Source organism: Carlito syrichta, unplaced genomic scaffold, assembly GCF_000164805.1.
Source record: "Carlito syrichta isolate Samal-C Ts95f unplaced genomic scaffold, Tarsius_syrichta-2.0.1 Scaffold302427, whole genome shotgun sequence".
Classification (NCBI taxonomy): Eukaryota; Metazoa; Chordata; class Mammalia; order Primates; family Tarsiidae; genus Carlito; species Carlito syrichta.
This window is the reverse complement of record NW_007246523.1, coordinates 165,170-192,491: the sequence shown is the minus strand read 5'-3', so window position 1 is coordinate 192,491 and position 27,322 is coordinate 165,170. Positions and strand designations below refer to the sequence as shown.

Sequence of the window (27,322 nt, the reverse complement as noted above, 5' to 3'; positions counted from 1 at the left end):
GGGAGCGTGGCCACTGCACTCCAGTCTGGGTGACAGAGTGAGACTCCAACTCAAAAAAAAAAAAAGAATTATATGTCACATCGGCATGGAAAGACAGTCATGAAGAAAGAACTTTGTTTTAGAAGCAAGAGGAAGGGGACGGGTGTAGTGGCTCATGCCTGTAATCCCAGCACTTTAGGAGGCGAAAGCTGGAGGATCACTTGAGCCCAGGAGTTTGAGATGAACCTGGGCAACAGAGCAAGACTTTGTCTCTACAAAAAAAAATAAAAAAATTAGCCAGGCATGGTGGCAGGTGCCTGTAGTCCCAGCCACCCAGGAGGCTGAGGTGGAAGGATCGCCTGAGCCCAGATCGCACTGCTGCATTATCAACCTGGAGGCACTGGGGTTGGTGAGGAGGCCGAGGGAGGGAGCGAGGGGGAACAGGCCGGCAAGAGCCTTTATTGTTGTTTCCGTGGGAAGGAACAGGTGAGGCAGGTTAGGGTTAGGGTTGGTTTGTCTGAATAATTTCAGCAACTCTGGGTCATACAGGCTTTCCTTAGTTGGCCGGTACTTGACCTTGAGGTGGCTTTGGGATGAATGACCCAGGATGAGAGCTCTCAGAAAAGGAGGCCCTGGTGGACTCTGGATAGGGTAATATGCATTCAAAAAGCACCTCCTGGGTGGGGAGTTCACTATCCCTGGGAGTTGTTTAACCCTTGGGGGGCAGTCCCTTCAGGATGAGCAAGGCTTCAAAATGTCAAAGCAGGCCAGGCTCGGTGTCTCCGCCTGTAATCCCACACTTTGGGAGGCTGAGGTGAGCGGATTGCCTGAGCCCGCGGGTTCGAGACCCGCCCAGTCAACTTGGCGAGACCTCATCTCTACAATAAATCAAAAAATTAGCCGGGCGTGGAAGCACACGCCTATTGTTCCGGCTACTTGGAAGGCTGAGGCGGAAGGATCGCCGGCACCCAGCGCGTTGAGGTTACGGTGGCTGGGAGTGTGCCACTGCCCTCCAGCCTGGGCGACGGAGTGAGACTCCAACTCCAAAAAAAAAAAAAAAAAAAAAAAAAAAAAGTCAAAGCATCAGAGTACAGAAAATCCCAGCCTGCACAACATAGTGAAATCTCTTCTCTACAGAATATTTTTAAAAAATTAGCTGGGCGTGGTGTAGTCCCAATTACTTGGGAGGCTGAGGTGGAAGGATCACCTGAGGCCAGGAGGTCCAGGCTGCAGTGAGCCGTGATGGTACCACTGCCCTCCAGCCTGGGTGACAGGGTGAGAAAAAAGAAAAAAAGACCCGATTCTCAGAGCATTCACTCTCTACTCAGGGAGACTGCAGTAAATAAAAATAAAAAAAAATAGACAAGAAAATGTAGTGACAAGAAAGAGAACATGATCAAGCGATTAAGAAAAGGGTCTGAGCCGGGCTCGGTGGCTCAGCCTGTAATCCCGCGCCTTTGGGAGGCTGAGGTGAGTGGATTGCCTGAGCCCGCGGGTTTGAGACCCGGCTGGGCAGCAAGACCTCATCTCTACAATAAATTTAAAAATTAGCCGGGCGTGGTAGCATGCGCCTGTGGGTCCAGCTACGTGGAAGGTTGAGGTGGAAGGATCGCCGGAGCCCAGCAGGTCGAGGCTGCGGTGGCCGGGAGCGGCCACTGCACTCCCGTCTGGGCGACAGAGTGAGACTCCAACTCAAAAAAAAAAAAAAAAAAGAAAAAAGAAAAGGGTCTGGAGGGTTATTCCAGAAGTGATCGGGCAGTCTTCTCTGAGGAGCTGACATTTGAGCAAGAGGTGAGTGAGGAGAGGAGCCAGCCGCCCAGAGACGTGGGAGAGGAGAATTCCACGCAGAAAGAGCCAGTGAGCAACGGAGCAGGCCAGGAGGAGAGTGAAGTCAGAGACAGGCAGGGGCCATGGTGACGAATCTCAATTTTCTCCTTCATGTACGGGAAGCTGCCAGGAGTGCTTTTTAAGCAGGGAAGTGATTTAGTATGATGTTTTTAAAGCTCCCTCTGGCTGTTGTCTAGAGATCAGATGATAGGAAGAGCACATAAAGAATGAGGGAGACAACGCAGGGAGTGGAGGCTCATGCCTGTAATCCCAGCACTGTGCCCAGCTCATTTTTCTTTTGTAGAAACAGGATCTCGCTTTTTTGCCCCGGCTGGTCTCGGACTTCTGGCCTTAAGCGATCCTCCCACCTTGGCCTCCCAAAGTGCTGGGCTTACAGATGTTATTCTAGTCCTTTTGGGGCCTTGATTTCCTCCATAAATTGGTATCTGTTAGGGTCCAGGTAGGGTGAGGGTGTATGGATGGAGAGGGAGAGGCACAGGGAGGTGCAGCACCGCCGGAGCCTGCAAGCCGGAGGTGCGCGCTAGCAACCCAGAGATCCGAGTAAATTGCAAAAAATTGCAACACACAGAAGTGAGAGAAGAAAAGACTTATTTAAGGAAAGTTCCCCCCAAACAGACAGGGAGCGGGCCTACACTCTAGGTGAGTGGCAGCATAGCCCCCCAAAGCCCTGACTTAAATTCTTTTCCTTGGAGATGTTGCAATCAGGTAGACGTGACTGCAGTGACTTCCTTATTGACCACCTGTGGATGTCTTGGAGAACCTGTGACACAGAGACCCACTAATGTCTGCCCACATTATCATAGCCCCTAGAGAAGGGCGTGACAAGGATTCTAATTCTTCTGCACCTTCCTAATGGAGGGTGCTAATGGAGGGTGCACCTCCCCTTATCTCCTAGGCATTCCCAGTGGGTAGCTTTGGGGGATCCTTGGCTTCCCTGCAGATGGTGCCCAATTTACTGGAAGATCGAATCCCCACCTGCTCCCCCTCTGAGCGGTCATAACTTTCGTAATTACAAGTTTCATGACTTTTACAGTCCTTGCCCAATGCATAATGTCTTAGGCCTTGTAAATTCCCTTTACTCTAGGCAAGCTTGATTGCCGCGATGAGATACCTCTGATACCTGGCACCAGGAAGTCTGTTTCTGAAAAGACAAAGTCGGTAGAGTTAATTTTGCCTAAAGTGTCCATTTCTCCAAAAGCATAGCTTCTACTTTCTCATCATTGTATTAAGGTTTAGGAACAAGATGAAAAATGACTTTCGGCTCTCAGTCTGTCCTTTCCGTATCCACAGTGCCAACCTTGTGACAAGCTCTGTGAATGTGAGTGCTGTGAGAATGGACGGAGTTAAGGCTATGTCTGTTCCTCCAGGGATGAAACTATAATGTCAGGACTATACACCCGTGGCAGGCCTGGCTCTCTAGCTGTCTGGACTTTGCGGGCTCAAAGGACACCATCGCCCTCTAATGGCCATAGCTGGACTCAGCTGATGAATCCTGGCACTTTATTGGCTTGAGTGATTTCCTCCATGCAAGGGGTCAGGGTCCAGCCTGCCCACTCACCCATGACCTAGGAGGCACTAGCCTTTATGTCATCAAATGCCTGGCAGAGTTGGCTTTTTTTTTTTTTTTTTAGTTGGAGTCTCACTGTCGCCCAGACTGGAGTGTAGTGGCCGCTCCCGGCCACCGCAGCCTCGACCTGCTGGGCTCCGGCGATCCTTCCACCTCAGCCTTCCAAGTAGCCGGAATTACAGGCGCGCGCTACCACACCCGGCTAATTTTTTGATTTATTGTAGAGATGAGGTATCGCCTGCCCAGATGGGTCTCGAACCCGCGGGCTCAGGCAATCCACTCACCTCAGCCTCCCAAAGGCGCGGGATTACAGGCTGAGCCACTGAGCCCGGTTTGGCTATTTTTTTTTAAAGAAACAAAAGTTTATTTAAAAGTAAATTAGAGAGAGAAGAGAAAGAAGAGAGAAGATTCACCTCCCCAAGGTGGGGGAGGGGGACCAAAGCCAGGAAGCATGGCCACACCAGACTCTAGCAAGGCAACGGCCTGGCTTTTTTTTTTTTTTTTAACCTATGTGCTCAATTCAATGGATGAGTTTGGCTTTCTTGACAAACTTAGTTGTGTGCCCTACTTTTGTGAAAGAAATGCTGTCCTTTTGGAGATTTTTTTTTTTTGAGTTGGGGTCTCACTCTGTCATCCAGACTGGGGTGCAGTGTTCACTTCTGGCCACTGTAGCCTCGACCTGCTGGGCTCCGGCGATCTTTCCGCCTCAGCCTTCCAAGTAGCTGGAACTACAGGTGCGTGCTACCATGCGCAGCTAATTTTTTATTTACCGTAGCGATGAGGTCTCACCAAGTTGCCCAGGTGGGTCTCAAACCCGCGGGCTCAGGCAATCCACTCACCTCAGCCTCCCAAAGCGCTGGGATTACAGGCTGAGCCACTGAGCCCGGTTTGGAGATTTTTTTTTTTTTTTTTTTACCTTGGCCTTCCAAAGTGCTGGGATTATAGGCATGAGACATTGTGCCCGGCCTCTTATTTTTTTAAACTGGAGGCAGAGGGATCTTGCTATGTTACCTAGGCTGATCTCGAACTCCTGGCCTCAAGCAATCCTCCCGCTCGGTTTGATCTGTTCATTGAAGACCTCTTTCGAGTGAGCCGATTTACTCTAACATTTGTTTTAAAAAGATAAACCGCGTGTGGTGGCTCAGCCTGTAATCCCCCTTTGGGAGGCTTAGGTGAGAGGAGTGCCTGAGCCCAGGAGATCGAGACCAGCCTGGGCAATTTGGCAAGACCTCGTCTCTACAATAAATCATAAAAAAATTAGTCGGGCGTGGTGGTGAGTGCCTGTAATTCCAGCAACTGGGAAGGCTGAGGCGGAAGAATGACCTGAGCACAGCAGGTCGAGACTGCGGGGGCCGTGAGCATGCCACTGCACTCCAGCCTGGGTGACAGACTGAGCCTCCGACTCGAAAACAAACAAACAAAGAAAGAACAGAACAGAATAAAGTGAGTAGTCGTTGGAGCGCTGTTTGGGGGGGTATAGGTGATGGTGTTGAACATCATCGTTCATACAAAATATCAGATTTCAGCGGCTTAGAGCTAGACAGAAATTCAGAGGTCCATTTATCAATTATCTCTAACCCTGGTAAACAATAAGTGAGATGATATGTAAAAGACAGTTTTGGCAGTAAAACCACACGCCATGCAATGTGAGCGAGTTAGTATTCCGCAGGGGCAGCCTTGCCAATAGTAAACATGGCAGCTCGGTGCCTTCCTTCCCTTCAGGTTGACCTCATGGTTGCCAATAGTCAACATGGCCATCACACCGTGTGTTCTCATTGGCGGCTTCTCGGCCCCGCCCCGCCCCTTCGAACGCGGCCGGGAGTTGCAGAGCCGGATATGGTGGCTGCCGGCCGAGCTGCGCCTGCGCAGGTCATTGGCGCCAAGATGGCGCTGGAGATGAGGCTTCCGGTGGCTCGCAAGCCTCTTAGCGAGAGCCTGGGCCGCGAGGCTAAGAAACACCTAGTGGTGCCGGGAGACACGATCACTACGGACACGGGCTTCATGCGGTACGTGGGGACTTAGGGGAGCCAGGGCCGCCAGGAGCGGCTGCAGGGCTCTCTGCACGCGGCCCGGGCCTCGTGTCCCGTGCGTCTAATTCTGTGGGTCCCAGGACACAAGGCCCGAGCGTCCCAGTTGCTGCCTCGTTTTCAACCCTCATGCTCGGAAGTGACTTTCTCCTTGCATCGTGTGTGTCCCCGTCTGCGTTTGATGCAGGCCCTTAAACTCTCCTTTCCTGACCGCTTGGCTGTGACTTTTGGGTCCTCTGCCTGAAGCCCAAATCTTCTGAGCCTTACTTGTTTGAAATCTGGAAAACCGACGGTGGTTAGGATCAGGGGTTCTTAGTTTTCAGCTGAGGGGACAGTGGGTGTTCCTGGCTTGGCCTCCTTCTCAGTTTCGGAATCGGTAACTATTTGGGCTTAGGGCCCACAGATATATTGTGCTACATGCACCTAATTATACAAATTTTAAATCTGACGGTGGGGGCCTGCTCTTGAGTTAGATAGTCAGAATTTCAGTCCTGCTACCATCACGTCTTATTAGCTGTATTGTCTCTCCAAGGTCAGTTTCCTCATCTGTCAGATAGTGATAACAATAACTGTATGATAGGGGAGTGAGATTAAATGAGATGATAATGTAAGTAAAGAAGCAAAACCCGCTGTTTTATCACCATCATAGATAAACACTAGTGGTATAGCATTTATAGCATTGCCCTTAGCCTGTTAAAGTTATTGGATCCTAGGAAATCTTATATTCATTCCTTCCTTAATGCACTCAACATATATTTATATTCTGTGTGGTTGGAGTATTTATAGTGAACAAAGTGAAAATCTCTGAACTGGTGGAGTTCTAGAAGGGAGAGACAGATAAACAATGAGCAAATGAATAACTAATTCAGAATGTTAGGCAATAAATGCAGTGGAAGAAATAGTGGAATAGGGTAAATGGAATATGGTGGAAATATGGTGGGTGTAGTGGCAGCTGGTGGGATACTGTTTTTTTGTTTCATTTTTTTTAGTTGGAGTCACGCTGTTGCCCAGGCTGGAGTGCAGTGGCACAATCACAGTTCACGGCAGCCTAGACCTCCTGGGCTCAGGTGATCCTTCTGCCTCAGTCTCTGGAGGAGCTGGGACTATAGGTGTATGCCACATGCCCAGCTATTTTCTTTCTTCCTTTTTTTTTTTTTTTGTAGACATGTGGTCTTGCTGTGTTGCCCAGGCTTGTCTCGGAACATCTGAGCCCGAGTGATCCTCCCTTCTCTGCCTCCCAAAGTGCTGGGATTACAGGCATGAGCCACTGCATCTGGCTAGTGTTATACTGTTTTACATGGGATAGTAGGCATGCTAGAGAAAGTGACATCTGAGCAGACTTGAGTAAGATGAGAGAGATATCCAGTAAGATGAGAGAGAGCAGCCAGCACAGAAGCCAGGTTTGATGGGAAAAATCTGGTAGGTTTGAGGAACACATTGTTTTTTGTTTTTTTAATCTGAGTCTGAGTCTCACTCTGTTGCCCATGCTAGAATGCAGTGGCATGCTCACAGCCACCGCAGCCTCAACCTGCTGAACTCAAGCGATCCTTCCACCCCAGTCTTCCAAGTAGCTGGAACCACAGACATGCACCACCATGCCTGGCTAATTTTTTGATTTATTGTAGAGATGAAGTTTCACCGCGTTGCTTAGGCTGGTCTTGAACCCCTGAGCTCAGGCAATCCTCTCACCTCCACTTCCCCAAAGTGCTGGGATTATAGGCATGAGCTACCACACCCAGGTTTTTGTTTTTTTTTTTCTTTTTGAGTCAGAGTCTTACTTTCACCCAGGCTGGAGTGCTGTGGCATGATCACAGCCACCACAGCCTCAACCTGCTGGGCTCAGGCAATTCTTCCACCTCAGCCTTCCAAGTAGCTGGAACTACAGATGCGCACCACCACTCCTGGCTAATTTTTTGATTCATTGTAGAGATGAGTTCTCACCAGGTTTCCTAGACTGGTCTCGAACCTCTGGGCTCAGGCAGTTCTCTTGCCTCCACTTCCCAAAGTGTGGGGACTACAGACATGAGCCACTACACCTGGCAAGGAACACAATGTTCTTGACTGGAGAAGTAACATCCTTTCTTTGTATCTTCTTCTTTCAACAGGGGCCATGGAACGTATATGGGAGAAGAGAAGCTCATTGCATCTGTGGCCGGCTCTGTGGAGAGAGTCAACAAGTTGATTTGTGTGAAAGCTTTGAAAACCAGGTAAGAACAAAAGATGTGTATTCTTTCTTGCCCTTGCCTATTGTACATCCAGGTCTTTCTGCCTCCAATTACCCCCTCCCAACTGCAGCCTGCCCTATCATGGTGCAGGTCTGCCATTTTTGAACATGGCTGTAGGAAGAGTAGTACAGATCAGTGCAGGTTTCAAAGGTTTCCCGTGTTACCAGCCCTCTCCAAGCCTTGGTTACCTCTGCAGAGTGAGGATATTTATTTATTTTTGAGTTAGAGTCTCACTCTGTCACCTAGGCTGGGGTGCAGTGGCACCATCAGGGCTTACTGCATCCTTGATCTCCTGGGCTCAGGCGATTCTTACGCCTCAACCTCCTGAATAGCTGGGACTATAGGCACACAACACTACGCTCAGCTAATGTTTTAAAATTTTTTTTATAGAGGTGAGGTCTGGCTATGTTGCCTAGGCTGGTCTTGAACTCCTGGGCTCAAGCAATCCTCTCACCTCTGCTTCCCAAAGTGCTTGGATTATAGGTGTGAGCCACCACGCCTGGCCAGAATGAGGATAACAGTGCCACCCACCTCATTGGATTTTTATTAGAATCCATGAGATGGTGCACAGGGCCCAATACCTAGAAGCCTTTAATAAAGGTTAGTCCTGGAAGGGAAGCCAGTGAGGTTAGGACAGAGTAAGTGTAGGAGAGAGAAGGAACAAATACAGGCAGAGAGCTTACCTTATAGTAAAATAAGCATTTTGCTTTCCACTTGTGTAATCTGGGAAGCTGCTGGAAGGGGCAGAGCCGTGGAGGGACACGATCTGACTTACATTGTAATAAAATCACTCTGGCTGCTCTAGGGAGATTGAAGGGGGACAAGATAGGCTTAGGAAGATGAATCAGGGACTACACTCAGCATGTGCAGTGATGGTGACTTGGACTAAGGTGGCAGCAGTGTAAGTGACAGGAGTGACTGGATTCTGTGTAAATTTTGTCTTCTGAGTGCTTTTGTTGTATCTTGAAAGGGTGTTGGATTTTGGATTTTTTGGACTCCTATATAGGACCCAGTCATCTGTGAATAGAGATAGTTTTGCTTCTTTTTTTTCCAATGTGGATGCCTTTTAGTTCCTGCATACAGTATATTTTAAGGGTGGAGTCTGTGCCACCGCACTCCAGCTGGGGCACAGAGTGAGACTCCGACTCAAAAAAGAAAAGGGTAAAGCCAGCAAGATATGCTGCTGAACTTGTCCTGGAGCATGAGAGAGAGAGAAAGAAAAGAGAGGAGAAGCTGGGCTCGGTGGCTCAGCCTGTAATCCTGCGCCTTGGGAGGCTGAGGTGAGTGGATTGCCTGAACCCACGGGTTCGAGACCCGCCTGGGCAACTTGGTGAGACCTCATCTCTACAATAAATCCAAAAAATTAGCCGGGTGTGGTAGCATGCGCCTGTAGTTCCAGCTACTTGGAAGGCTGAGGCGGAAGGATTGCTGGAGCCCAGCAGGTCGAGGCTGCGGTGGCCGGAGCGGCGACTGCACTCCAGTCTGGGTGACAGAGTGAGATGCCAACTCAAAAAAAAAAAAAAAAAAAAGAAAGAAAAAAGAGAGGAGAGAGGGAAATGGGGAGAGAGTGAGCAGGGGGTGGGGGAGATAAAGAGGAGGAGAAAGGAAGAGGGAGAGAGACAGAAACAGAAGAGTCATCAGTGGTGTTTTGAAGCCATTAGATTGCGTGAGCTTGTCAGTGGGAGAGTGTGGGTGAAAGTGGAGAGGTCTAGGAACCAAGCCTTAGCATCCGACACTCGTCATTAGAATTGGGGATGGGGTAAATGGATTACCTGAGCCCACGGGTTCAAGACCAGCCTGGGCAATTTGGTGAGACCTCATCTCTACAATAAATCAAAAAATTAACCGGGCATAGTGGCTTGTGCCTGTAGTTCCAGTTACTTGGAAGGCTGAGGTGGAAGATCTCTGAGTCTAGCAGGTGTAGGCTGTGGTGACTGTAAGTGTGCCACTGCACTCCAGCCTGGGCAACAGAGTGAGACTCTGACTCAAAAAAAAAAAATTCTTTTTACTGGTGGATGACATTTTGTTTTCTCTTTCAGATATAATGGTGAAGTAGGAGACATTGTAGTGGGGAGAATCACAGAGGTAAAGTTGATTCAGATTCATTTTATGTATTTTTTCTTAGAGATAAGTTCTTGCTTTGCCACCCAGGTTGGAGTGCAGTGGCGCGATCATAGCTTACTGAGCCTCCAACTCCTGACCTCAAGTGATCCTCCTCCCTTGGCCTTCTAAAGTTCTGGGGTCATAGGTGTGAGCCACCATGCCCAGCTTCAAATGGCATAGCCATTCTATATGCAGTTACATGAAAAAGGCATTCATTGTACTTGGCTCTTGTGTAGCCTCTGATGTAAATATCTGGCTTGTTGCATTTGGGATTGCCAGTCACTTACGACTGAGCTCTTGCCCCTGGCGCATATGTCCAAGAGTGAAACTCCTCGGTTTGCAGGTTCAACAGAAGAGGTGGAAGGTGGAGACCAACTCCAGGCTGGATTCAGTTCTGCTTCTCTCGTCTATGAACCTTCCTGGGGGAGAGCTGGTAAGAGCTGGGCCCTGGACTGGTGTCAGTTGGCCAGCAGGAGCTGTGGGGCCTTTGCTCCACCTGAGAACCTTGGTTTACGCTGAAGTCGCCCCTCTTATTCCTGTGTGTGTGTGTGTGTGTGTGTACACTCACTCACTCACTCTTCACCTGGCCTAGGTCTCCCCAGATAGGCAGCAATTGGCATATAATGAGATCAGAAACATCCATGGGATGAGACCCCAAAGGAGAGTTGGGGAGAGAAGCTCTTTAGATGCTTGGTGCTAACATTTTTTTTTGCTATTTTTTACTTTCATTTTTTTAGAGAAGTCCTGCTATGTTGCCCAGGCTGGTCTCACATGGGCTCAAGTAGTCTTCCTGCCTTGGCTTCCCAAAGTGCTGGGATTACAGGCATGAGCCACTGCACCTGGCCACTAATAATTTTCCTTTTCTGGGATGTATCACCTGTGCATAGGGAAGATGTTCCTTGAAAGGTTGTCTTTACATTGGTTTTTTGTGAATTGAAAGGCATTTGGTTATTCCCAGCAACCGCAGTAACTAAGCTACTGCCTTTTGTAAGATACCACGGTTCACCTTTATCTTCAGTCCAGCGTGTATTTACTGAGGGGCTCACTGTGGGTTCTGTGGAGGACGCCAGGACGATTGAGTTCCCTGGTGGGGGAAAGAAGAATACCGATCCAATACCTGGCAGTAGAAGAATAAACAAGTTGCGTTTGTACAGGAGTGGCTAATTGCAGTGATAGCAGCTCATAGGAAAGCCTGGCATTGGAGTACATGTTGGAAGGGTGAAGAGGATGTAAATGACAAGTTCTGGGAATCTGAGATAAGGGAAATGTGTGTGCAGAGATAGAGCCAAGCGGGAGGCAGTGGGCCCTGTATTGGGACACAGCTGTCATGGAAGGTGAGTGGAAGGCAGCTGGGTGACGTTGGGGAGGGAGGAAGGAGAAGAACTGTGGAAAGGTCCCTGCAGGTGGAGAGTCCTCATGAACGCTTGTTCCCCTGCAGCAGCTTGGGCCACCTACTCTTGCAATCGTTCTTAGTGCTTGGATATTGTGACTGGCTTCAAACATCTCAGAAGGAAGTGAATGAATGAAGTGAAAGAGAGAGATCACTCTGAGGACCTGGCTTAAATGATATGGTCATTTCTCTCTGTTTCAGAGGAGAAGATCTGCGGAAGATGAGCTTGCAATGAGAGGCTTCTTGCAGGAAGGGGACCTCATCAGTGTATCCTGAGCTTTGCATTCTGGCTGCCTGGTGCTTCCTGTGGGGCTGGGAAGCAGGCCTCCCATGGTGTGGCCCTCACAGGAGAAATGTAATCCTTTCAGGGATCTGGGCCTTTGATCAGGTGTCCAGGGCTCTGCTGCAGCCCTTCCCTGTCTCCTTAACTCAGGCTGACTCCCCCGTCATTGTTCAGGCCCTCAGCTGAGTCTTGTGCTTTAGGCTAGACTCAAGTTTTCTTTTCTTTTCTTTTCTTTTTTTTTTTTTTGAGTTGGAGTCTCACTCTGTCACCCAGACTGGAGTGCAGTGGCCACTCCTGGCCACTGCAACCTCGACCTGCTGGGCTCCAGCGATCCTTCCGCCTCAGCCTTCCAAGTAGCTGGAACTACAGGTGCGCGCTACTATACCCGGCTAATTTTTTTTTGATTTGTTGTAGAGATGAGGTCTCACTAAGTTGCCCAGGCAGGTCTCAAACCCGCGGGCTCAGGCAATCCACTCACCTCAGCCTCCCAAAGACGCGGGATTACAGGCTGAGCCACCGAGCCCGGCTGGATTACAGGTTTGAGCCACCGCATCCAGCCTCAAGTAGAAAGGTGTTGTTCGTATGCAGATATTCATGACAACCAAGGGTAGAGGAGGTCACTGATGTCTTCTGGGTTCCTCTAAGATGGTTGAGCTGGACTGTTGGAGACGGGAGGAAACACGGACACGTGGGACCAGGGAGGTGGGGGACACAGTGGACGTGAACGTGGGTGGCCGATGCTGCTGTTTTTTCCTTCATCACCCTGGCCAGGCTGAGGTCCAGGCAGTGTTCTCTGATGGAGCTGTCTCTCTGCACACAAGGAGCTTGAAATACGGGAAAGTAAGTCGGGCTCTTGATGTTCCCGTTTGCTGAGCAGGACTCCAAGTCCATTTCTTTCTTTTTGTGGGGTCAGGGTCTTGCTCTGTCACCCAGGCTGGAGTGCAGTGGCATGATCACAGCTCACTAGCCGCCACCTACTGTGCTCAGTCGATTCTCCTGCCTTGGCCTCCCAGGTAGTTGGGACTACAGGCATGCATCACTACACTGGGCTGATTTTTTATTTTTTTTATTCTTTCATTTTTATTTTTATTTTTTGAGTTGGAGTCTCACTCTGTCACCCAGACTGGAGTGCTGGCCGCTCCTGGCCACCGCAGCCTCGACCTGCTGGGATCCAGTGATCCTTCCACCTCAGCCTTCCAAGTAGCCAGAATTACAGGCATGCGCTACCACGCCCGGCTGATTTTTTTTTGATTTATTGTAGAGATGAGGTCTCGCTGCCCAGGCGGGTCTCGAACCCGCGGGCTCAGGCAATCCACTCACCTCAGCCTCCCAAAGGCGCGGGATTATAGGCTGAGCCACCGAGCCCAGCTTTTTTTTATTTTTTAACAAGGTCTTGCTATGTTGCCTAGGATGGTCTCGAACTCCTGGGCTCAAGCAGCCCTCCCGCCTTGGCTTCCTAAAGTGCTGAAATTACAGGGACGAACCACCATGCCTGGCTCAAGTCCATTTCTAAATTGCTTTAGCTCTCTGGAATTCCAACCTAAGAACCCCAATAGTAAGCACGAAGAAAGGCTGGTGTCCCACAAACTGATCATGTTCCCTGAACTTAACAGAAGTAGAGTTGGGACTCACAGAGTCATGGGTCGGTAGTGTTGTACAGGACATTTCTCCCCCACTCCCCAACCCCACACCAGACTGTTTTGGCAGGAGAGCCCTTCAGACTGTGGGCTGTGAGGCTCTGCTGTCTCTGTTCCCTCCAGGAGGTACTGCAGCTCAGCACTGGGGCCAGGACTGTGAGAGGCCATCCTTGGAACAAAGGGAGGCCGCATCCTGATGAAACAGCCCTTAGAAAAATGTCTGATCAATCAAATGGATGGGTTTCTTTTTGAGTCAGAGTCTCATTCTGTCGCCCAGGCTGGAGTGCAGTGGTACACTCAACGGCCACCACAGCCTCAACCTGCTGGGATCAGGCAATCCTTCCCTTGCAGTCTTCCAAGTAGCTGAAACTACAGCTGTGTGCCATCATGGCCAGCTAATTTTTTTTGAATTATTGTAGAAACGAAGTCTCACCATGTTGCTCAGGCTGGTCTCAAATCCATGGCCTCAGGCAGTCCTCTCTCCTCTGCCTCCCAAAGTGCTGGAATTACAGGCATGAACCACTACGTCCAGCCTCAAGTGGATGTTATTGCTAGCAAAGATTACTTTGTCACCTAAGCCTCTAAATGACATTTCTCTGCTTTGCTTGTAGGCACTTAGATTCTTGAGGCTATTTATTTATTTATTTTGAGTTGGAGTCTTACTTCGTTGCCCAGGCTGAAGTGCAGTGGCATGCTCACGGCCACCCGAGCATTGACTTGCTAGACTCTGGTGATCCTTCCACTTCAACCTTTCAAGTAGCCGGAAGTACAGGTGCATGCTACTATGTCCAGCTAATTTTTTTTTTATTCATTGTAGAGACAGGATCTCACCAGGTTGTCCAGGCTGGTCTCGAACCCGTGGGCTCAGGCAATCCTCTTACCTCAGCCTTCCAAAGTGCTCGGATTACAGACCTGAGCCACCGTGCCTGGCTGAGGCTATTTATTTTTTTAAGGACAGCATACTGAAACAAATTAGTATTTACTCGTCTCTTGCCTTTACCTGGGCAAACCTTTCCATTTTCTGAGTGGAACAAAAACCTCTTCCCTTAATGGAGTGGCTGCAGCCAACCACATGGACGTACTTGAAGTAGGGAGATGAACCTTGCACTGTGTGCGCTGACCCTCACAGGCCTGGTACTGCAGGCCCTCCCCCAGTATGACATGGGCTTGGAGCTGGCCTGCCAGGGCCATGTGTGGATTTTTACCCAGCTCTGTCCATCTCCTTCCCTATAAGTGGCACATATCTCACAGTCAAGACAGGTGTTTCGGGTTCCGGTAAGAGCTAGGGTCATGGCACCGGACATGCTTGTTAGCCAATACGAGGCTCAAGTTCATGTCTACATTGGCTCCAGCCTCTAACAGCCAGCACACCGGCCCTTACTAGAATATAAGGGCAACTTTGCCAGCCATAGTGACTCACTCCTGTAATCCCAGCATTTGGGAGGTAGAGGCAGGAGGATGGCTTCAGGCCATGATTTTGAGCAATATAGCCTGGGCAATATAGCAAGACCTTGTCTCTACAAAAAAATTGGAAAAAAATTTTGGGGGGTGGGGGGCACAGAGTCTTCTGTCACCCAGGGTGGGTGGAGTACAGTGGCACCATGATGGCTCACCACAGCCTCAACCTCCTGGGCTCAATTGATCCTCTCACTTCAGCCTCCTGAGTAGCTGGGACTACAGGTGCACTCCACCACACCTGCCTAATTTTTGTAGTTTTTGTACAGATAATGTTTTGCTGTATTACCCAAGCTGGTCTCAAACTCCTGGGCTCAAGCAGTTGTCCTACCATGACATCCCAAAGTGCTGGGATTACAGGCATGAGCCCAGCCCCCCAATTTTTTTTTTTTTGTAAAAAAGAATGTAAGGCCAATTACAAGGTAAATGGCAGAGAAGCTTTCTGAAAGGCACCTTCTGTTGCAATATAGGAACAGCCTATGAATCCAGAGATATTCTCTGCAAATATGCACACTGTGTATGTGCATGTAGGTGATAGCAATTATTAATAGGAAAGACACCGATTTGAATATCTGAATAGGATGTATACTCTGTAATCTGCTTCCTGTTGTCTCACTGACACCTACAGGGACCTAACATGTGATATGTGTCTCTAGCTAGGTCAAGGGGTTTTGGTCCAGGTTTCCCCCTCCCTGGTGAAACGGCAGAAGACCCACTTCCACGACTTGCCATGTGGCGCCTCCCTGATTCTGGGCAACAACGGCTTCATCTGGATCTATCCAACATCTGAGCACAAAGATGAGGATGCAGGGGGCTTCACTGCAAACCTGGAGGTGAGGAAACGCCCTGGCTGTGTTGGAGGGAGAGGCCCTCGCTCCCTGCTGTGTTTTTGTGGCAGGTGTAATTCCTTGGGTTTTGTTTTTGAGTTGGAGACTCACTCTGTCCCCAGACTCTGAAGTGCAGTGGCACGCTCCCGGCCACCGCAGCCTTGACCTGCTGGACTCCGGCAAGCCTTCTGCCTCAGCCTTCTAAGTAGCCAGATCTACAGGCACACGCTACCACGCCCGGCTAATTTTTGATTAATTGTAGAGATGAGGTCTCACCAAGTTGCCCAGGTGGGTCTCAAATCCGTGAGCTCAGGTAGTCCACTTGCCTCGGCCTCCCAAAGTGCTGGGATTACAGGCTGAACCACTGAGCCCAGCCGAATTCCTTGGTTTTTGACTATGTGATTACAGTATTCTGAGATGGCTTGAATTTTCATCCAGGTGTGTTCACGAACACTTGGTTGTCTTCTCTTTCTAAAGAGATCAACTCAGTGACACCTTTTTTGTGTCGGGATCTCATCTGTTGCCCAGGCTGGAGTACAGTGGTGCCATCATGACTCACCACAGCCTTGGTCTCCTGGGCTCAGGTGATCCTCCCACTGGGCTAATGAAAAATTTTTTTTTGTAGAGACGAGGTCTCACTATTTTGCCCAGGCTGGTCTCAAACTCATGGGTTCAAGTGATCCTCCCACCTTGGCCTCCCAAAGTGCTGGGATCACAGGCGTGAGCTGCAGTGCTCAGCCTGCCTCAGTGACTGATTTGACCTTTGCTGGCAGCGATGGCACAGCTGCCGGGTAACAGGCAAAGAGCCGCTGAAGAAGCTATCCTTTTTCATCTCCTTGGAGTTAGTTATTCGGCCGGTTGGGAGTCCTACTGATCTTGTCCGAGTCGTAAATGACTTCTTTTCTGTGATTTCGATGATGGTTCGCTTATTTTGGTCCTGTTTATGTTTCCTTCCCCCTTTGCATCCTCTTGCAGCCCGTCTCCCTTGCTGACCGCGAGGTGATCTCCCGGCTGCGCAACTGCATCGTCTCGCTGGTGACTCAGAGGATAATGCTGTATGACACCAGCATTCTGTACTGCTATGAAGCATCCCTTCCACACCAGGTGCTCTGCCAGGGCTCACCTCTTCCTCGCTGAGCTGCCAGCCTCTCCAGTGTTTCCTCAGGGCCAGCAAGCATGGCTCCCACATTCTTTGCCACGCCTGGAGGACAGCCTCAGTGAGCGTCTAGTAGCTCTTTCCCCAAGATATTTGCAATGTTCTCAGTGTCTGGGGCAATCTAAAGATTCGGTGGCAGTTGGAGGTGCCAGGTGGGACTAATTTATGGCAGCGGCCCTCTGGACTTTATCCTGTCTAGTCCAAATTTCAGCCATCTTTTGTTTTTTTTTTGAGTGATAGGGTCTTAGTCTGTTGCCCAGGCTGGAGTGCAGTGGCACGGTCACAGCTCAGTACAGCCTCGGCCTCCTGGACTCAGGTGATCCTTCCACTTCAGCTTCCCGAGCAGCTGGGACTACAGGCACATGGCACTATGCCCAGTGAATTTTTTGATTTTTGGTAGAGATGAGGTCTTGCTATGTTGCCCAGGCTGGGCTCAAACTCCTGGGCCCAAATGATCCTCCTACTTGAGCCTCCCAAAGTGCTGGGGTTGTAGGCATGAGCCATCGTGCCCAGCCTTCAGCCATCTTTCTGATGGATATTAGAATATCTTTGTTCTTGGCAGCTGTGTTCCAGAGAATCCTGCAGATGGATGAAGCTGGTTGTAGCAGTTCATATCTTGTGATACTTAGTCTCTGATGCATGAAAGGACAGAAGGTTTATTTTAACCATGCTTGGCTTCCACATTTGGATTGGTGTGGTGGGCTGTTTATGTTTGACTCCCTTTCTGAACAGATACCTTTTTGCTTTCTTGTTCAGATCAAAGACATCTTAAAGCCAGAAATAATGGAGGAGATTGTGATAGAAACACGCCAGAGGCTTTTAGAGCAGGAGGGATAAGGAGCTACTCATGAAGGGGACAGGACTGTGTGTACCTCCCTGGAGTGAAGAATCCAATGTTTGGTCCTCACGTGGGGCCCAGTGAAGACCTGAGAAATCATCACCTTGTTTATATCAAAGGCTGCATGGTCACCTCCAGCCCGCAGACCTGCTTTCTCCTGCAAAACCTGGGTGGAAGGTGAACAGTGCTTCTGGCCCTCTGGGTTGCCACCCAAGGCGGTCATTTCGGGTCTAAGTGCACAGTTAGAAAGTGTCCCAGTTGCATAGACTCCAATCCTGGAATAGCCGGAGAATCCTTTGTCTTCCAGCACCAGCATTCACTAGGTACAGCACCCCTTGAGATTGCCCCAGTGGAAAACCTGGTATCCCCAACCCCCAAATGGTCTGTTTTGGCCTCTGTTCCCACTTCCTTTAAAGCACAGTATAGCAGTGAAGGATGTAGTTCTTAAGGCTGGTCTAGCAGTCATAGGGAAGAATAAAGTTAATCAAGCAGCCTTTAGCCTGGTTGAAATCTGATTTCCCATTGCATACTCCTTCCAGCAGCAGATGCAAATGTGTCCACACCAGGCTGCCTTAATCTGTCCTGCTTGGAGGGCAAGCTGAATTATTATCAATCACAGAATGAATGTTCTGGGTCCATGTACTTTAAGTGCTCTGATGAACATGAAGAAACAAAGAACAATGGAGATAGAAAAAGCAAAGGTATTTTTCTCCTATAATCGAAGTAGGGATGCATTAACTTTTTTTTTTTTTTTGAGTCAGGCTCTCACTCTGCCACCAGGCTGGAGTGCAGTGGCACAATCATGGCTCACCGCAGCCTCAGCCTCTTGGGCTCAGGCAGTCCTCCTATATCAACCTCCCAAGTAGCTGGGACTTCAGGTGCACACCACCACTCCTGGCTAATTTTTTTTTTTTTTTTTAGAGATTAGATCTTGCCAAGTTTTCTGGGCTGGTCTTGAACCCCTGGGCTCAGGCAGTCCTCTCACCTCCACCTCCCAAAGTGCTGGGATAACAGGCGTGAGCCACCATATCCGGCCTCAGTGGTAGTAACTTTGAACACTGCATTTGACAGTTTTGAAATACAGGTTCGCTCTTTTTCATTAAGGTGTTTGTTTCTTTATAACATTATTCAGTGGACAACGTTTTTGTTTTGTTAATTTGAGTCGGAGTCTCACTCTCACTCAATCACAGCTCATCACAGCCTCAACCTCCTGGACCCCGACGATCCTTCCGCCTCAGCCTCCTGAGGAGCTGGGACTCCAGGCATGTGCCACGACAACCAACTTCATTTTTGATTTTTTGCAGAGATGAGATCTTGCACTATTGCCCAGGCTAGTCTGAACTCCTGGGCTCAAGCAATCATACCTTGGCCTCCCAAAGTGCTAGGATTATAAGCGTGAGCCACCATGCCCAGCCAGTTGACATTTTTTATCATTTTTTTCTATACTAAGTTGATCACCTGTTTTGAGGAAATTACAGACAATTTAATATTCTGTAGGCTAGACTGCAGCTTTAGATTTGGTCCACATGTCATACTTTTGAGACAGTTTTCCTGGCTGTATGCCTTTTGAGAGAAGGGAATGGGAAGGAATGGGAGTCAGCCCCTGGGTCTCTTGCCCAGGGCTAGAGTGTAGTGTAGAGTGTAGAGTAGCTCACTGCAGCATCAACTTTCTATGCTGAAGCAACCCTGTCTCAGCCTCCCAAGTGGCTGGGTCTGGTTTTGACCAGGGCTATATGTAAGCTTATTTACCCTCCTCACTTGGTCTGTCTCAATCTGTCGGCTTCTGCTGTTCATTCAGTGTGTGCTGAATGGTGATTACAACCTAGTGGAAGTAATATAAAAGCTCAAAAGCGGCTTTTGGTGATTATCTATTTTTAGTGGCCCTACAGAGGGCGCCCTTGTTAAGTAAAACAAAAACAAAAACAAGCTGAATGTTTTACACTGGTACCAAAGCCCTCAAGCAACTGAGTGGGTTGCTTTGCTTTATAAATGTGAGGACAAACTTAGACTGAAGTGAATCTCTTTTCAATGAAAACATAAAGTGATTTACTCAACATTTGGCAATATTAATTTTCTGCCGATTATCAGGCATTTGCCGGGCTTTGGATTCTTGGATTTTGCATTTTTAAGTCCTTAAATGTATCATTCTGCAGTATTATACAGGAACTTTAAAAGTACAGTGCATCTTCTAGAAGAAGTATTACAGTCTGGGCTTGGAGCTCACCGAAAACTAGAAAACTGGAAGTGGGATATGGAGAATTGGGATTAAGCCTTTAGATCAAGTGCAGTTGGCCTCTGCACTGACAGTTGTGAAGTATAGTTGCAATCTTTGTGGCAAACCAAGCAAGATCTAGTTTAAATTAATCCTCATAAAGCTTTCTGAGCTATGATGCCCCTGAATTACAGGTGAACATATCAATTGAGAGAATTAAAGTGACTTGATTAAGCCCCTTTGCAACTATGAATCAGGAATAGATTTCAACTCTAGGAAGGTGTCATAAAATAATCCTCTAGAGGATCGGTTCTACTGATTGTAAAAGGTTATGAATCAAATTTAATTTCCAGCATTGAGACCAATCTTTTATTTGGACTGTTACTCTGCTTACTGTCTGTTCCTCTATGTAGATGCCATGAGGACAAGATGAGTTTTTTTTCCCCTATTGCTGTATCCCAGTACTAAGAACAGTGCTTGGCACCCAGGTGCTCAATCCCTGCTTGTTAAATAAATCGATGGTTCAGAAAAACTCATTAGGAAGAGTTCTGATTTTTTTTTTTTTGAGTTGGAGTCTCACTCTGTTGCCCAGGCTGGAATGCAGTGGCACGCTCACAGCCACCCCAGTGTCTACCTGCTGGGCTCCAGCGAGCCTTCCACCTCAGCCTTCCAAGTAGCTGGAACTACAGGTGTGCGCTACCACACCAAGCTAATTTTTATTTATTTATTTATTGTAGAGACAAGGTCTCGCCAAGTTACCGGGACTGGTCTCGAACCTGCAGGTTCAGGCAATCCACTCGCTTCATCCTCCCAAGGTGCTGGGATTACAGGCTGAGCCACCAAGCCTGGCCGGGAGTTCTGATTTGATTACCTAATTTTTAGCTAAACTAGAGAATGAAGAATGAAGATGTGAAGAAAATTATTAAAGCCTGAATAGGAATAAAGAAGAAAGCATGGCCTCCAAAAAGAAAAATTAGGCTAGTAATCAGGATAAGATATTGGGTAAATTATCAAAGGGAAACAAGGGCATTGAGGTTTGAAGAATGACCCTACCCATCAGGATAGAGGTTATCAGCCAGATTATTTTGTGAGAGTGAACAAAGCTAAACCAGTTAACACCTAGATTTATAAATTCCAGTGCTAAGCCTGGCCACACATTTTCATATGCCTCACATTCAGTGCCTTTAAATGACTTTCCTTCTTGAAGCCAATATAAAAAATAAATGCCATCTCAGTCCAGCAGAAACATTTCTAAAATATTTAATACAAGCCGGGCTCGATGGCTCAGCCTGTAATCCCACGCCTTTGGGAGGCTGAGGTGAGTGGATTGCCTGAGCCCGCGGGTTCGAGACCCGCCTGGGCAGCGAGACCTCATCTCTACAATAAATCAAAAAGTCAGCCGGGCGTGGTAGCACATGCCTGTAATTCCGACTACTTGGAAGGCTGAGGAGGAAGGATCGCCAGAGCCCAGCAGGTCGAGGCTGCGGTGGCTGGGAGCGGCCACTGCACTCCAGTCTGGGCAACCGAGTGAGACTCCAACTCAAAAAAAAAATTTTAATACAATAGCCGAATGTACAACAATCAGTGCAGCTGTGGTTCCTCCTAATATCAGTAACAACTTCTGAAAAATCAGTTATCTCAACTGTTATTTGATACTGAATGGTACAGTGGTCAACAGTTAGTTAACACTGTCAGTACAGTGGGAAAACCATAGGTTTTGGAGCAAGGTCAATCTGAGTTACAATTGACTTTGCCACGTAATAACCAAGTGACCTTGTTTGGGTAAGTCATGTCTCAATCTGTTTCCCCATCTGTATAATAGCAGATAATATTCCATGCCTCATTGGGCTACCGTGAGGATTAAATGAGATGATACAGGTGTCGGAAAGTATTAAACAGTGCTGGGTGTAGAGTAGGCGCTATTATGAGTGGATCCCCCTAGAAATGGGTGTATCCCAGTCAGGGGCACTGCTCTGAGGAGCTGTGGAGAGTGGAGGATAGGGGACCAGGGTGCTTTTTAGTTGGAGAAGACAGGTGTGGGTTTGGCGCGTCTGGGTCATTAGCTAGCTCTGTAGGCCTGCTAAACCCAGCCATCTGGGCATTTTCTCGGTTAACACAGAGGGTGTTTTTATGCGAATTCGTGTTCACTTGTGAAATATTTAATCGTAAGGCTTCATTCCAGCGCAAACGTCTATGATCACGCCTGGCATACCCGCCCAACAAATGCTGCTTCTTTAGTGAGTAAGCCTCCTGATGCCCCAAAGAAACAACTGAATTCGTTAACAATACGTCGATGCTTTCCATCGGCATATTTCTTGCTAGTTCTAATACTTACGCATTTTGGAGGATGTAGGGGTGAAAGGTGCCAGACACCTTGGTTTCCTGGAGCAAGCCAAATTTTCTCCGTTTGAGACTCGAGGACACATTCCAACTCCGGTCCTAGTAAAATCCAATCCGCAGTTTTTTCCTTGCTTCGGCTCTTCCCTGGGCTTACTGCTCGCGCTGTAGAGACGCCCGCCAGCAGAGGAGAGGCCGGCGAGAGTCCACCAACCCCCAGGAGGGCGGGGCCCGCTCAGGGGTCGGGAGCAGGGGGCAAGAAGTCTCCCGGCCGGCCCGCCCTCGCGTGTGCCGTGGGACCACAACTCCCGGCATGCACCGCAGCTACGCCAACAGCGATTGGCCGGGAGCTCTATCCCTACTGCCCGCATCCGCCAATGGGACGGCGGAGAGGGGCCTGACCCCGCTTCTCGGAGACCAATGGTAGTACAGAGGAGGCGGGTGCTTCCTTACCACTCACCTTGCGCTCAAGGAAGCCACATTTAAAAGGTCGTGCCGGGCCGGGCGCTCGCAGGCAGTGAGACCAAAGCCGGAAGGCGCGGCGGCGCCCCGAGAAAGCGGCGCCGGGGGCATCCCGGTACCCGCGAGGCGGGCTCGGGACGACGCCGGGGGCGGGGCCGAGGGCGGGGCCTCGCCTCGTTGTGGAGCGGCTCGTAATCCATCATGGCGGCCGCGGGTGTCGGTGTCTGTGCCTGAGCAGCGCTGGAGCCGGAGCCGGTTCCCGGGTCCTGCGGCTGAGGAGCCCCTCCGTTGGCCACGGGCCCTGCCGGCAGTGGGCGGCTGGGTGCCCCGGCGGAACTCGGGGGATGTGACTGTCTGGTGGCGGTGGTGGTGGCAGCGTCCGGGGCCGGGGGAGGGGGTGTCTCGGGCAGAGACCCCCGGGCTCGGGGCAGCTGAGGCGGCCGGGCCTCCTCCCCCCTGCGCCCGTCGTCCGCCGTCGGGGCCGCGGGAGTCCTGCGTCCCTTACCGCCCCGCCACGGCTCTGGGACACTGGTGGTGGTCTCTGTTTCCCCAGACCCGGGACACCCCGTTTCCTGAGGCGTGGAGGAGCGTCGCCCCGGAGTGAGCCGCCCGTGCCCCGCCCCAGCAGCTGCCTCTTAGCCAGAACCGCCTCTTGCTTCGGATCCTGGCCTCAAGTTTGGCCCCCCATTCAGATCCCCTCCCTGCTGTCAAGTGGCCTCCCCTCTCCCCCAGATTGCTCCCGCGGGCTTCTAATGCCCTGACTCCTTCCAATGTCACCTACGGCCCCCTTAGTCTCAGCTCAGCCAAAAACTTTAATGCAGAGGAAAGGTCTGGATTGGTTTCACAGGCCTTTTAAAAAGCGGACATAAAAGTTGCTGGCAATGCATTCCTTTTCGTCAGAGCCGAGGGCAAACTCTCGCTGAAATCTGGGTGACCCGTGTCCTTTTCCGGAGAGCAGAGTAGAGAAGCGAGAGCGGCAGCTAGTTCGGCAGGAAATTTGCTGGACGATGAAGAAACTAAGATAGGGGGTTGGTGACTTCCACAGGGAAAGTTCTGGAGGCGCGTCCAAAGACCATCAACGTCTCCTTTATGTGTGGGAACCGAAATGACTTTAGTATTATTGACCTTTTTCAGTATCCCCTGTGAATATTTCTGTTTAGGTGTTTTTTCCTGAAAAGAAATTGTTATTCAGCCAGTAAGATATACTTCAAATCAAGAAACTTTTGGGTAGCATTGCAATTACATGACTTCAAATTGATAAACTGCAAAGATTCTTGGAACTCCTGTTTACATGCATCAACCTAAAAAAATGTGCTTCCTTTTGGTATGGAAGATGTCCTTCTGTGATTGACCTCAGTTTCTGACTTGAGATGTGGTGAATGTGAAATCCCACATAGATACCATTTTCCTTCTAAGCTCATTGACTGTTCTGGAAGATCTTGAACCCTCTTCTGGAAAGGGGTGCCTATCGTTACTTTATGGGGCAACAGCCTGGAAAAGTTCTTGGGGACCAAAGAAGGCCGAGTTTGCCTGCCCTGCACTTTATCAAAGGAGCAGGGAAGAAGGAGTCTTCGAGGCATGGAGGTCCACACTGCAATGTGTTTGTGGAACATGGTGAGTGTTTTTCAAGATTTCTGGTCATGTTTTTTCTTTATACATTCAGTTTAGAGCATCAGGGATCTTTTGAACTACAGTACTTGTGCCAGTTCCTTCCAATTCTACTTAACACTTTTGTTACCGTAGTTATCTCTTAGTTTCTGGTGGAACTTTCTTTGTATAAGAAAAAGTTATTTCATGCCTCTGCATGGCTTTATTCAAAATTTGTTTGAGTTGCTTATTTCTTGTCTCACTAGTTCCGATTCGCTGTTGACCTTGGACAAGCCATTTTACTGCTCTGGGGTCTCAGTTTCCCGAGGCAGTAGGACTTAAGGAGTTTCTTAGGATACATACTTCTATGATTTCTGCTCTCTCTGAGGTCTTGGGCTTTTCTACATGTATAGATTCTTTTCTAGTTTGTCTGCAGAGAGCTGTTATCATATTCTCAAAGTGGTTTGTGTTCCCCAAAAGGTTGAGTCATAAATACTGGTTGACACTTAAGATCCTTCACCTTTTCAATCATAAGTAGGACTTGAAAGTACTTTGGAGCTATGTGGGAAAAATTCGGTGGGGCAGCTGCATTGCTTGTGAGCTGAGGATACACAACTTCTAGTTAGTTCCTTCCATAAGGAGTAATCCTTTCCTCATTGATGGAGCGTTCAGCCTTCTCTCTCCCTGTTTAAAATGACATTTGGGGCAGTAAAGGTTGTCTTTGACATTTTTATGAACATATTTGGCATTTGAGTGTTGACAGTACATATTATATCGTTCACTTGTAATAATTCTGTGTGAAGTTAAAGCTAAGGGTCAGCTTAGATTGACATCTGGAACCAATCAATTAGTGTCTTATTTGCACTGTTGCAGCCCGGCATTTTTCAGACTGTGTCCTGTATATTAAAATATCAATTGAACCTGCCCACCCACCCTATAAGCAAATGTATGAAGTGTGCAAATGGCGTGTACTTTGAAATTCAGTCACCAATACCTCTTACAATGGTGACTGCAATAACAAATTAACAAAAGGCCTCTGTTGGATGAACTTGCATTGGGCAGTTGAGGTGATTCTTTCTTTCTTTGTTTTTTTAATACCATTTAAAAAAAGCATTGAGACCAGGTCTCACTACCTTGTCCAGGCTAGTCTAAAACTCTGGTTCAAGTGATCTACCTGCCTCGGTCACCCGAAGTTTTGGGACTACAGGTGTGTGCCACTCTCTGGCCCTTTTTAAAAAAAAATATTTGAGACTATCATTAATCAGCAGAGGTTTCACTTTCTTACAGAAAAATATTCACTTCATCTACATAAATCTGAATACCTGGATTTTACTTTGTTTTGAAACATTAGTTGTATTTTAATATTGGCTTAAGGCAGGCAACTAATGGTAATATGTTATGATATACTTCCCAAATTCAGGATTTAAGCGGTGAATTATTTACATTTTAACTAGTGATGGTCATGCAGGCTTAGAAAGTGAGCCAGGCGAAGTGGTTTATGCTTATAATCCCAGCGCTTTGGGAGGCAGAGGTGAGAGGATTGCCTGAGCTCAGGGGTTCAAGATCAGCCTGGGCAACTTAGCAAGACCTCGTCTCTATAATAAATAAAAAAAATTAAAATTAGCGTAGTGGCACATGCCTATGGTTCCAGCTACCTGGAATGCTGAGGCGGAAGAATCCTGAGCCCAGCAGGTCGAGCCTGCGGTTGGCTGTTAGTCTGCCATTGCACTCTAGTCTGAATGACAGAGTGAGACTCCGACTCAAAAAAAAAAAAAAAAAAGAAAGTGAAAATTGGTATATAGTTTTTGGAGAGTGTTGGTAGAATTTACCAGAATTTGAAATGTGTATGCCAGTGACCCAGTAATCTCACTTCTAGGAAACTAGTATAGAACAGTGTAGTTCCCTAGGGGGGGGTCCCTGTTACCCCTTCAGGAGTTGAGAGGTTAAAACTGTTTTCATGTTAATAAATACTATGATTTTATTTGCCTCTTTTTTTTTTTTTTTTTTTTGCCTCCTTGTTGTTTTTTTTTTTTTTTTTTTTTGAGTTGGGGTCTCACTCTGTCACTCAGTCTGGCCTCCACCTCCTGGGCTCAGGCGGTCCTTCTGCCTTAGCCTCCTGAATAGCTGGGGCTATAGGCTGTTTGCCTCTTTTACTGTGTTGACATTAATGCTAATTGTGCAAAAAAATCAAAGCAGGTGTTTTACCATGAATCAAGACTGTGGCACCTAGCTGTACTATAGCTGATATATTCTTTGTGATGTAAACTCACAGGAAAAATAAAATTTAAAAAAATTTTTTAATTAAAAAATTCCAGTTTTCACTTAAGAATGTCCCTGATGAAACAGCAGCAATGACTAATGTCCTATCTTGGCCCTTTTGTATATGTCTTTTTAATATTATGTGGGACAAACGGGAAGTATACATAAAACACTTCTACTGTGTACACTGAGGTATGATGGTTATATCTAGAAAAACACTTGGGCAGTTGTTTGAGTGGCAAACCAAACTGGCCACTTTTTTCATGAACTATCATTTTTATTTGAAACTGTGAATGACAAACTATGGTTATTCAGACTAAAAACTGTATGAAAGAATCTCTCCTTTCAAGGAAAATAGCAGGTAGTATTTGTTGCCAGTGATAAAATTTTAGCTTTCCAGTGAAAATTAGGATTCTGGAGAACTTGTATCTGCCACTGTGATATAGAGATTTGTGGTAATATTTACAGATGTGATATTTTATCTTCAAAATTTTTTTCTCTTTTTAAAACTTTTTGGGGAGAGTGGAGACAGGGTCTTGCTGTGTTGCCCAGGTTGGTTTGGAACTTCTGGTCTCAAGCAATCCTAACCGCTACAGCCTTCCAAAGTGCTAGATTACAGGTGTGAGCGACCACACCTGGCTAGGTGTGATATGTTAATATCTGTCAAATGTATTATCTGGAAGATGTACATAAATCAGTGAACCCGTATTTTCCAAATGATCAATACATGATATAAAATCATGCACAAGTAAAAGATTCATTCAAATTGCAAAATAGGCAGTAGATTTTAATGTAACAGAATACAATTCATTAGTATGGTTTCAAATTCTACATGGTAACCAACCTTTAAGAAAGTAACGTTAGCCGGGCTTGGTGGCTCAGCCTGTGATCCTGCGCCTTTGGGAGGCTGAAGTGAGTGAATTGCCTGAGCTCGCGGGTTCGAGACCCGCCTGGGCAGCGAGACTTCATCTCTACAATAAATCTAAAAATCAGCCAGATGTGGTAGCGCACGCCTATAATTCCGGCTACTTGGAAGACTGAGGTGGAAGGATCGCCGGAGCCCAGCAGGTCGAGGCTGCGGTGGCTGGGAGCGGCCACTGCACTCCAGTCTGGGCGACAGAGTGAGACTC

General features: G+C 48.2%; 3 protein-coding genes across 6 annotated transcripts in view; all 3 read left to right on the top strand.

Moving 5' to 3' along the window:
* PRDM12 (PR/SET domain 12) overlaps positions 1 to 3,174 on the top strand; it is a 25,053-nt gene extending 21,879 nt beyond the window's left edge. The window contains exons 5-6 of the mRNA XM_008056643.1: positions 2,912 to 2,985; positions 3,118 to 3,174. Of these exons, the coding sequence (XP_008054834.1) occupies positions 2,912 to 2,985; positions 3,118 to 3,174 (131 nt within the window). The remainder of the gene's footprint in view (positions 1 to 2,911; positions 2,986 to 3,117) is intronic.
* A 2,078-nt stretch (positions 3,175 to 5,252) lies between these two features.
* Positions 5,253 to 17,833, top strand: EXOSC2 (exosome component 2). Of its 4 annotated transcripts, none has more exons than XR_504208.1 (9): positions 5,253 to 5,400; positions 7,527 to 7,628; positions 9,686 to 9,731; positions 10,093 to 10,182; positions 11,341 to 11,406; positions 12,194 to 12,262; positions 15,171 to 15,347; positions 16,317 to 16,558; positions 17,254 to 17,289. XR_504208.1 is itself a non-coding variant. In XM_008056640.1 (9 exons), the coding sequence occupies exons 1-9, from the start codon at positions 5,279 to 5,281 to the stop codon at positions 17,332 to 17,334; spliced, it is 882 nt and encodes a 293-aa protein (XP_008054831.1). In that variant the 5' UTR covers positions 5,253 to 5,278; the 3' UTR covers positions 17,335 to 17,833. The 4 variants fall into 4 exon arrangements, 3 of the variants coding, with proteins under 3 accessions (XP_008054831.1, XP_021567313.1, XP_021567314.1); XM_008056640.1 differs by having other exon boundaries at positions 16,317 to 16,445; positions 17,254 to 17,833; XM_021711638.1 differs by lacking the exon at positions 10,093 to 10,182 and having other exon boundaries at positions 16,317 to 16,445; positions 17,254 to 17,833.
* A 4,502-nt stretch (positions 17,834 to 22,335) lies between these two features.
* Positions 22,336 to 27,322, top strand: part of ABL1 (ABL proto-oncogene 1, non-receptor tyrosine kinase) — a 156,928-nt gene continuing 151,941 nt past the window's right edge. Inside the window, exon 1 of the mRNA XM_008056642.2 lies at positions 22,336 to 23,960. Coding sequence (XP_008054833.1) covers positions 23,825 to 23,960 — 136 coding nt within the window. The 5' untranslated portion in view covers positions 22,336 to 23,824. The remainder of the gene's footprint in view (positions 23,961 to 27,322) is intronic.